Genomic DNA, 10,824 nt, shown 5'->3' on the forward strand with positions numbered 1-10,824 from the left:
TTTTAAAATGAGGACAAAAAAATTTAAAAATGAAAATAAAAGTTGAAGTGCATTTAAGTTTTTAAAAAATATTTATACTTACAAATAATAATTTCAATATGATCAAATTTTGTAAAAACAAAGACATGATAAAGACCAAAAATAAAATATGATCTATATGCAAAAGCAATAACTGAAAACAATTTTAAAAAAAGGCTAAACAAAAAATATGGCGCTAAAATGCATACTTAAACCATATGTTATAGTTGATGAAGCAATTCATCCGTAGAATATTGGAATTGAAGGGCAGCAAAGAAAAGTAGAATTGTGAATAATTTTTCAACAAAACAATCTAGACAAAAACTGCAAATGTCACTTGAAAACAATGCTAGCCCCTTCTATGAACCAATGACCAAATTAGAAGTTCATGCGTCAAAGTACTCTTCAGGGAGATAAAATTTCAAACCATTAGCCTGCAACCATTGAAAATAACTAAATGAATTAAATAAAAACCTGCAAAGATTAAAACCAGGTAGTTTCTAATCAACCAGCAAAATTAAAATTAAAATATTTATGATATCAAAGTTCAAATGTTGTCTTGTGATGAATTGGATTCTTAATGATTATGGTAGACTGATTATGACACAACACATTTATAGAAACCTAATGGGCCATGACGGTTGTCAAAAAAATTCATCATGGCCGATATTTGACAATGCTGTTATTCTTTTGACAATAATTACGACTTACTGATAAAAACTGACTTATTACTTAAATGGTGCTTAATTCATAAGTTATTTCCTTGTTGCTAAAATAGTTTAATTACCTCCGCAAATCTAATATCAGCATCACTATGATCTGTTTCTCTTCCAGCTGCATCACCGACATAAAATGATCTACAGCACAGAAAATGCATTTTTAACATTTTCAACCCTTTGAGTAAAATCTCATGTTATTCTAAATAAAATTTAAGAAAGGAATCCAAAATAAAGCATCAATTGAGTAATCAAATAAAAAACCCAACTGATCCATATCAATGGTAATGCCAGAGTTGAAGTGTTTCTCCATAAGTTGCCACATTCCTGGTTTTGGTTTCCGAAAAGGATCGGCTTCCTTTGTTCCAGCCTTGGCTGATTTACCTGTCCCACAAGCTATAAAAACCTGTATAGATAAATTTTGGTTACTCAGGTCAGTTCAAACACAGCTTCCCCCACCCCCTTAAATTATAAGTTTGAAGAACCCTAACTCACTAACTGACTCTAGTCCTGTGCACAGGTTAGATCTAATTGACTTAAACTGATACTAAATAACTCTAATCATGTGCACAGGTTAGGTCTAACCGACTTACAGCTGCCAAAAATAACGAATCCTCGGTAGTTACTGATACTGTTCTAATATAAGCTACATTTGTACTACCAACAAAATCACCTGAATTGGGACCTTCACTTTCTCAATAAACTGATTTAGACGTCCAATTTTTGAGTCCACGGCTTTTTGTCTTTGATTCTTCCAACGGTCAATATTGGATTCATTGGTGAAAATTACCTGCAGTAGACAACAAGCACCACAGTAGAGAGCATACTACATTGTAAGTTTCATACTGGCAGCACCATTAAATGTGAATAGGAATTAGTTTAAATGTATTTATTTAGTGTAATTACCGATATAGCCCTGTAACCTTTATATATACGAGAAATAATAATGAGAAAAGTATGAAGCCAAGAATTATTGACATGGTATCAGTAGGTTTTCGATCAAACCTGTGAGTCTTAGGTTAATCTTGGCTTTATTCAGCGACACCCCACTGGGTCGCTCTTGAAATCATCTCGGTAGATCTCGTTTCTCGGTAATTGAAATCATCTCGGTTCTCGGTAATCTCTTCCAAGATTGCGATTCTAATCTCTGGTGCTTACAATCGTGTTTTTGGTAGTGCTCATAAGTTACAATTTTGTTATTCCTCCTTGTTTGCAAATCGTGTTTGCTTTGATCGTGTTCTCGTATCGGTGTCGGCAAGTATTCTGAATTAGGGTTTTGATTTGGTGTCGGCAAGTATTCTGAATTAGGGTTTTGATTTGGTGTCGGCGAGTATCCTGAATTAGGGTTTTGATTTGGTGTCGGCGAGTATCCTGAATTGGGGTGTTGATTTGGTGTCGGCAAGTATTCTTCAGTGTTCTGTTGGTGTTTCTTGTTTCACGTTAACAAAATTGTTACGTTAACAAAATTGTTCTTAAGTCATCTCTGATATTATGACTTCCGAAAAAGAGAGATCATATTTGTGTTCGTTTTACCGGAAAGAATTATCTTGTTTGGGAATTTCAGTTTCGGATGTATGTCAAAGGGAAAGGATTATGGAGTCACTTGGACGATGTCTCTTTGGCACCGTTAGAGACAACTGACTTAGATGCATGGGAAATAGAAGATGCTCAGATTATCACTTGGATTCTCGGTACTATTGATCCTCACATGATTAATAATTTGCGATCTTTTTCAACTGCTCAAGAAATGTGGAACTACTTGAAGCGTATCTATAACCTAGATAATGCGGCCAAACGTTTTCAGTTGGAGCTAGACATTGCCAATTACAAACAAGGCAATCTGTCTGTTCAAGAATATTATTCTGGTTTTTTGAATTTGTGGACAGAACACTCTGCGATTATACATGCTGAGGTACCCAAGAGTTCTCTCGCGGATGTCCAAGAGGTCTATAATACTAGTAGGCGAGATCAATTTCTCATGAAGCTTCGTGCAGAATTTGAGGTTGTCAGAGGTGCCTTGCTGAATAGGAATCCTGTTCCTTCTTTAGATACATGTGTCGGTGAACTTCTCAGAGAGGAACAACGTCTTGCTACTCAAAGATCCATGTCTCATGATGTTGTCATTTCTGAGTCTTCTATGTTTGCATATGCTCCTCAGGATGGAGGTAAAGGTCGTGATATTCGACATGTCCAATGTTTCTCTTGCAAACAATTTGGACATTTTGCTCAGAGTTGCAGTAAGAAGTTTTGTAATTATTGCAAGCAGCGGGGCCATATTATCTCTGATTGTCCCACTCGTCCTCCACGATCAGCACAACAGTCGGTGCAAGCATTTCCTGCTAGTACAAGCTCTGCAGTTGGTCCTTCCATCACCAATCCATCTAATGGTGGTGCTCTCCAACCTGAAACAATCCAACAGATGGTACTTTCCGCTCTTTCAACCTTGGGAATTCAGGGTAAGTCTTCGAATGTTTCCTGCCCGTGGTTTCTTGATTCTGGTGCATCCAATCACATGACAGCCTCTTCTGAATACTTGCACAATTTACATTCTTACCATGGTAATCAGAAAATTCAAATTGCGGATGGTAATGCTCTCTCTATCACTAATGTTGGTGACCTCAACTCTGATTTTCGAGATGTGTTTGTATCACCTGGACTTGCTTCCAATTTATTATCTGTTGGTCAATTGGTTGATAATAATTGTAATGTAAATTTTTCTCGTGATGGTTGCCTTGTGCAGGAACAGGTGTCGGGGAAGGTGGTTGCGAAGGGGCCTAAAGTGGGAAGACTGTTTCCACTTCAGTTTATTTCTAGTCATTTATCTCTTGCTTGTAATAATGTCTTGAATTCCTATGAGGACTGGCATAGAAAATTGGGTCATCCTAACTCTGCTGTTTTATCTCATTTATTTAAAAATGGTTTGTTGGGAAATAAAAATGTTGTTTCTAATGCCTCTCTTTCATGTTCTGTTTGCAAATTAACTAAAAGTAAAACACTTCCTTTTCCGTCTGGTGCTTATCGGGCTTCCTCTTGTTTTGAAATGATTCATAGTGATGTATGGGGTATGTCTCCTGTAGTTTCTCATGCTCGCTATAAATATTTTGTCACATTTATTGATGATTATAGTCGTTTTACTTGGATATATTTTCTTCGGTCTAAATCTGAAGTGTTTTCTATGTTTAAGAAATTTCTGACATATGTTGAAACTCAATTTCATGAAAGTGTTAAAATTTTTCGCTCTGATTCTGGTGGTGAGTACATGTCTCGTGAGTTTCAAGAATTTCTTCAACAAAAAGGCATTTTGTCTCAACGATCTTGTCCCAATACCCCCCAACAAAATGGGATGGCAGAACGCAAGAATCGTCATTTGCTTGATGTGACACGCACTTTACTTCTTCAAGCTTCTGTACCACCCCGATTTTGGGTGGAGGCTCTTTCCACAGCTGTCTTCTTGATCAATCGTCTTCCTTCTACGGTTATTGATCTCGATTCTCCTTTTTTTCGTCTTTTTAAAATTCAGCCTAATTATAATGATTTACATACCTTTGGATGTGTTTGTTTTGTTCACTTACCTCCATTTGAAAGGCATAAGCTTGGAGCGCAGTCTGTTCAATGTGCATTTATGGGGTATAGTCATTCTCATAAGGGATTTGTGTGTTATGATGTCACTAACCATCGTTTTCGTATTTCTAGGAATGTGACATTTTTTGATAATCAGTTTATGTTTCCATGTGTTTCTCCTGTCATGAATGATATTGTTACTCTTCCTAAGTTTTCTATTATGCCTCAATCTATAGAACGCTATAAACCAGGTCATGTATATGTCAGAAAACACAAACAGCAGGTTCCCACACCCCTTCCCGACGCTGAACCGCCACCTGATCCTGTAATGGTTGAACCACGACGTTCTGGTCGAATATCTCGAGCACCAGATAGATATTCACCAAACAGGTATGATTCCTCACATACTTCTCTGACTGCCACACTCTCTAGCATATCTATTCCTACTTGCTATTCACAGGCTGTTAAAGATGTACGTTGGATAAAAGCAATGAATGAGGAACTTCAAGCTCTTCAAGAGAATTTCACATGGGATATTGTCTCTTGTCCTCCTGATGTTAAACCCATTGGCTGCAAATGGGTGTATTCGGTGAAATTGAATTCTGATGGGTCCCTCAACCGTTTCAAGGCTCGCTTGGTTGCCTTAGGAAACAAGCAGGAATATGGAATTGATTATGATGAGACATTTGCACCGGTTGCCAAAATGACATTTGTTCGTACGGTACTCTCTATAGCTGCTTCTAACGGGTGGACTCTTCATCAATTAGATGTGAAAAATGCTTTTCTTCATGGTGACCTGGCGGAAGATATTTATATGACTCCTCCTCAAGGTTTATTTCCGTCATCTAAGGGTGTGTGCAAGCTCAAACGCTCCTTATACGGTTTGAAACAAGCGCCTAGAGCATGGTATGAAAAATTTCGCTCCACTCTACTTGGGTTTTCCTTTACTCAGAGTCAGTACGATTCTTCTCTATTTATTCATAGAACATCTACTGGAATTGTCCTACTTCTTCTGTATGTTGATGATATGATTATTACTGGTTCTGATCATGCTTCCATTCAAAGTCTTAAACAGCAGTTACAAGCAGCGTTTCATATGAAAGATCTTGGTAATTTGCATTATTTTCTTGGTCTTGAGGTTCATTCTACATCCAAGGGCATATTCCTCCATCAACACAAGTATGCCACAGATTTAATTTCTATGGCTGGTCTGCAATCAGCTAATCCAGTAGATACTCCTCTTGAGGTTAATGTTAAATATCATCGTGATGATGGTGATCTGTTGCATGATCCCTTATTGTATCGTCAACTCGTGGGTAGCCTTAATTACTTGACTATTACTCGCCCTGACATATCATTTGCTGTTCAACAAGTAAGTCAATTCATGCACTCTCCTCGCCACCTACACTTGGCAGCAGTTCGACGTATAATTCGTTACTTGAAGGGAAGCTCTCATCGTGGTTTATTCTTTCCTACTGGAGTTCCTCCTAAATTGAGTGCTTATAGTGATGCCGATTGGGCAGGGTGCCCTGATACTCGACGATCTGTCACTGGTTGGTGCATGTTTCTTGGCTCTTCATTGATCTCATGGAAAAGTAAGAAACAAGCGAGAGTCTCTAAATCTTCTACTGAATCTGAGTATCGTGCCATGTCTGCGGCTTGTTCTGAAATAATTTGGCTCCGTGGTCTTTTGGCTGAACTTGGATTTCCTCAAATAAAGCCAACTTCACTTTATGCTGACAATACAAGTGCCATCCAAATTGTTGCGAATCCTGTTTTTCATGAACGCACCAAACATATTGAAGTTGATTGTCACTCAATCCGTGACGCTTATGATGACAGAATAATATCACTTCCTCATGTCAGTACTCAGTTGCAGATTGCAGATATTCTTACCAAGGCTGTTCCGCGTCCACGTCATCAGTTTCTTGTTAGCAAATTGATGCTCATTGACAAGCAGCATCAATTTGAGGGGGGATGTGAATAGGAATTAGTTTAAATGTATTTATTTAGTGTAATTACCGATATAGCCCTGTAACCTTTATATATACGAGAAATAATAATGAGAAAAGTATGAAGCCAAGAATTATTGACATTAAATAGGAAAAAGTATTTCAGTTAGAAAGAATGAGGCAGAATTACAATAGCAAATTGCAAATTGTTAGTAGGCCTCCAGATAATAAAGCTAATGTAAGGTGCAGAGGCCAAATGGGCCAGCCAACCAGTGTTATCATTGGCGGTTCGTGGCGGAGCCAAAATTCTACCATGCTGGCTGCTTTGTGGCATCGTCATAGCAGATTATGGCGGAAAAACCAGCAATATCGGCTGATATTTGCCATTGCGGCCAGCCCAAAAACCGCCATTGATATCCGTCATTGCGCCGCCATGGGGGATATTCGATAACACAGCATCCAACCTATTTTAGAATCATGCTGTAGTTGAATAAAAGAAAATAGAAGGGTATTCGGATATTTTGAAGTGGTTGGGGAGGTGGGGAGAGGAGGCAGGCTCTCTAACTCCTGTTATGTGTAACTGAAATTAGTAACTACGTATCCTAAATTATCTGCATTCGTCCCAGTCAAACAAGTTGTTTTCTGAGTATTTTCAGAAATAAATCTGTCTTTAATTCAGTAATTTCTATTAACAAAGAGACCAGTTCTAACATTAATTTCTATGATCAGTCAAAATCTATTATAAGCTCTGTTTTACAGATAAAAGGGACATACCAGTTTGTAGCCATCGTTGTATAAGCTTTGCAGTTTATCAGGAATTACGGGATACATGAGTGACCAAGCATTAGGACCTGTTCTGAAAGAAAAATATAATTTTCTCAAAAACCAGAAACTTTGTGCAAGCTAATAATAATAATAACAACAAAGACAACAACAATAATAATAATAATATATCCATTCTAAGAACTTGTCAGTGCAAGCTCTACTTAACCTCACCAGAAGCCTTTAACACTACCATTTACATCCAAATAAATAGTATTTAATTTAATAATCAGAAAGGTATGACTTCAAATGTAGACATACATATTCACAGCAGTTTTCGCAAGACACCCATCAAAATCAAATGCAGCGATTTTACTTGAATCTTGCAAACCATCATCCTGTGTATTATCAAAGCATAGAACAAGGGGGAACGTGTTAAACCATAAATAGAACTGTGCATTTTTTGGACATTCCTTGAAATTTTTAACTGAATAGCTTGCATCCTTTCGGTACAACCATGCTGGGGGGAAAACACACACACACACACACCCCAAGGCTACTACTCTCAGATTCTCACCCGTTCAAGAAAAATGACTGTCTGGAATGCCTTCCATTTAGGCAAAAGGGCAGCATCCTGGAAAAGTAAATAATTTCATTGAAAGTGAAATAAAATGTGTAAGGATTGAACAGTAAGGTTAACAAAATTATAAGCATAAAAATGTGATAAGCCTTCATTATAAAAAATCAAAGATGTCAAGCTATCAAATAAAGTAAAAAAGAGGAAAAAAACTCACCTTGTATGTACTCTTGACATCAGAAACCGAAAAGTTGATATTAACATCAGACGTTGATAACTGCAAGCAATATATATGAATAAGAAAAGCATTAGGCATAAAAGAGAATTGCCAATACGCTATTTGAAGGAGAAAATAGAAGTTTGAAAATAACATAAACCAGCAATACACTGCTTCTGGTTTAACTGTTCACATCTTTCCCGGATAGATTCGACTCATTTAATCTCTTACGGTCACAGACATTCTTAAATTACTATCTAGATGTAATGGAACTAAAACAAATCCTTCAAATTGAGTTACATCTGTCAAGTTAATCACTACTATCAATCAAACTACTTAACATCATTGGTATGAAGATATGGCATGTTAAGTACTAATGTAATATGTTGGCTCCCGCATGTCTTTCCATATGTCACCTGAATCACCATGAACCAAAATGACTTTTCCTTCTCATCCTCGTCCTTTCTCTCTGGCCTCTTTCTCCTCATTGCCACTGTCACGCACACCCTCTTCCTCAGTCTTAACTTGTTGGATACTGCTATAATAGGTGTTTATGTTCCCGCTATGGCTCAGTCTCCCCCATATATGCTTCTCTCTTCATTACTCATTCACCCCCTTTCTCTCTAACAAACACATTGTCGTCTCAGAAAATCTCGTGGATACTCTCTAACTCCACAGCTTATGTCCCAGGTATCCAAAGAATCTTCCAGCATTTACTTCATGCATTATATCTTCTAGAATCACTAAGACCCCACACGACAACTTTTTTTTTTCTTCCTTCTAAATTTATTAGCTTTTTTTCTTTCAATTTCCATGTTTATTGGGAATGAAAAAAAGGCGATTTGCAGATGTGAGGGACTTTTGTGAGATTTAAGCAATGGTTGTTACTTTCTTATTATTCGCCCAACTCTACTAGAGCATGTACATTAGATTTAGGAATAAAAAATGGGAACTGGTTGGTGTTGCGATGATGGGAATTAGGCATTGAGTTGTCTTGGGTATTTTGATGCTACTGTGCAAAATGTTGGACTGCTAAGTTGAATAGTCTTACTATGATATCCACAAGATTCTGTAAATCAGTGTAGGATGAAGAGGGTAGGTAGAGGAGACTAAACACTGGGGGGAGGAGGCCAGAGAGAGAGGATAATGAGGGTGGAAAAAAAGTTGAACAGTGCTAGACAGAGATGGGGATATAGCTAGACATCCGAGAGTCTAAATGACAGTGAACATGCTATGTCAGAACTTGAAACGACATTACGTGGGAAAATGGTATGGGATTGTGTAACAGACAAAAGTCGATTTCATCGCACTATGGGATTAATGTAACAGTGCATGCCATTTTCAGGGACCAAATAAATGTTTGCTCTCAAATCATTGTTTCCGGTCTTTGTAAGATCTTCACATAGGAGTTCTGGGCTAAAATTTAAAAATATCCTTATCAGGGTACAGAAAGAACCCACCCACCTATCTCACCCCAAGATAGACAATATGTAATTTAAAAATCTTTGATAGAGCATGTGCTTACTTTTCTTTTCTTTGAACCACTTCCTTCAGTATCTTGCTTTTCATTTTGTATGTCTTCCGTTGCTTCACCAGCCTACCAGAAAATAAAAGAAGTGTAATGTACAACCAAATAAATGCCCATTGGTGCAAAGCAAAGCTAACATAGGCAGGATTTAAGACTTTCATATGATTACAAAAATTAACTTTCAAACACATTCCCATTTCAACATTAATATCAATGAAGACTTTCATATAATTACAAAAATACTCTATCATTTAAATATCATGAGTATTGATGTTGTTAGTTGAATAATAATAATAGTATGATTACTGTGCAGAAAAACGGAGCTCTCACCTCTTCAGACTTGTCCTGTCCAGCAAATAACTTCGTGAGAGCTTCCTGGTCACCGCTCTGGAAATAAATAAACAAAAACCATATAAACAAACACTCGAGAAAAAAAAATGGAAGTTGAATTGAAGCACAATGTTTGAAAGGGAAAGCACCTTCAAGGAGGAAAAACCGGTAATGCTCTTAGGATCAGAGTTAGAGGAGGATACAGGGAAGCAACTGAGGTGGTGCCATTTGGTAATGTCCAAGCGTCTCGCCATGTCCCTCGAGACCAATCCCAGTCTTAGGGTTTTAGATTGTATGGCTTCAGAGCATGTCTTGCACATAGAACGATTTGACTTCGCATACTCCGCAACAACCTTGGACGGCGCCATCGACAAGTTTTGAAATGAGAGAGAACAAACGCAATAGGACGACAGACGTTCAACAAGAAGACTTTGGGAGTTTGCAGCATGAAAAATGAAATGATAATTTAGTTGCTTCCTATGAATAGAAGTGTTAAAATTTCTACAGGATCAACTTGTACACAATAATTTTCTACAAATTATAGAAAAATAAACTAGGGTTTATAGGGGATCAACTTGTAAGGATATATAGAATATAACATACCGCACACTCGTCATATTGAGAAAAATCCTAAAACAAAACGTTGTAAAGCAATATATGTAAACATTTTCAGAAACATTGGATACTTATATGAACGAGCTTTCCGAAATTTCGGGGACACACACCTGAAATAGCTGAAGGCGGTGAGATGAAGAGGAATGATTTTGGCTCCTATGGAGTCTGAAGGCGGTGGTGGAGGGAGAAGAAGAGGGGTGAGTCTATGGAAGACAGTAATCTTCCCCTGTTTAGGTTATGGAAAGAGGGAAAGGGTTTGCTGACTTTTGAGCGGGAAAGGTAAGGTGTCTTTCCCTTAATCTCGTCTTTTGGATCAAGTTAATGGTTTGGATCATATTTAATGTTTTTCTTTTATTTTTAAAATAAAAACATAATACTACAAATATTGTATGATGAAGACTAAACAACTCATTACATACCGAAAGTATATTGGCTCAGTTGGTAAGAAATTGACTCACATGTCAAATAAATTCGGTGTTTGTTGTCGATGTGAGATCTCTTTACAACTTATATTTAGTGTCAGCTCAGCAACGTTGTTATAACAAGCT

The 10,824-nt window shown here is 37.4% G+C and overlaps 1 protein-coding gene across 4 annotated transcripts; it reads right to left on the reverse strand.

Annotated features, from left to right (window-relative positions):
- Positions 1-209: 209 nt before the first annotated feature.
- Positions 210-10,579, reverse strand: LOC131610018 (polynucleotide 3'-phosphatase ZDP-like). Of its 4 annotated transcripts, none has more exons than XM_058881870.1 (13): positions 10,387-10,579; positions 10,265-10,291; positions 9,811-10,090; positions 9,662-9,718; positions 9,329-9,400; positions 7,804-7,863; positions 7,587-7,643; positions 7,331-7,407; positions 7,022-7,103; positions 1,408-1,524; positions 1,004-1,140; positions 806-875; positions 210-452 (listed from the first exon to the last, which is right to left on the reverse strand). In XM_058881870.1, the coding sequence occupies exons 2-13, from the start codon at positions 10,276-10,278 to the stop codon at positions 405-407; spliced, it is 1,071 nt and encodes a 356-aa protein (XP_058737853.1). In that variant the 5' UTR covers positions 10,279-10,291; positions 10,387-10,579; the 3' UTR covers positions 210-404. The 4 variants fall into 4 exon arrangements, with proteins under 4 accessions (XP_058737853.1, XP_058737852.1, XP_058737855.1 ...); XM_058881869.1 differs by having other exon boundaries at positions 9,811-10,138; XM_058881872.1 differs by lacking the exon at positions 10,265-10,291 and having other exon boundaries at positions 9,811-10,138; positions 10,387-10,578.
- Positions 10,580-10,824: the final 245 nt, after the last annotated feature.

This window comes from Vicia villosa, linkage group LG6 (genome assembly GCF_029867415.1).
Source record: "Vicia villosa cultivar HV-30 ecotype Madison, WI linkage group LG6, Vvil1.0, whole genome shotgun sequence".
Taxonomy (NCBI): domain Eukaryota; kingdom Viridiplantae; phylum Streptophyta; class Magnoliopsida; order Fabales; family Fabaceae; genus Vicia; species Vicia villosa.

What these genes read in the sequence shown, in the direction of transcription:
- LOC131610018 (XM_058881869.1), bottom strand. An exon ending in ATGTCAAGAGTACATACAAG is followed by an intron (nt 7,644 to 7,803) that starts GTGAGTTTTTTT and finishes TTACTTTTCCAG; the next exon opens with GATGCTGCCCTTTTGCCTAA. An exon ending in AAGTGAAGGTCCCAATTCAG is followed by an intron (nt 1,141 to 1,407) that starts GTGATTTTGTTG and finishes TTATCTATACAG; the next exon opens with GTTTTTATAGCTTGTGGGAC.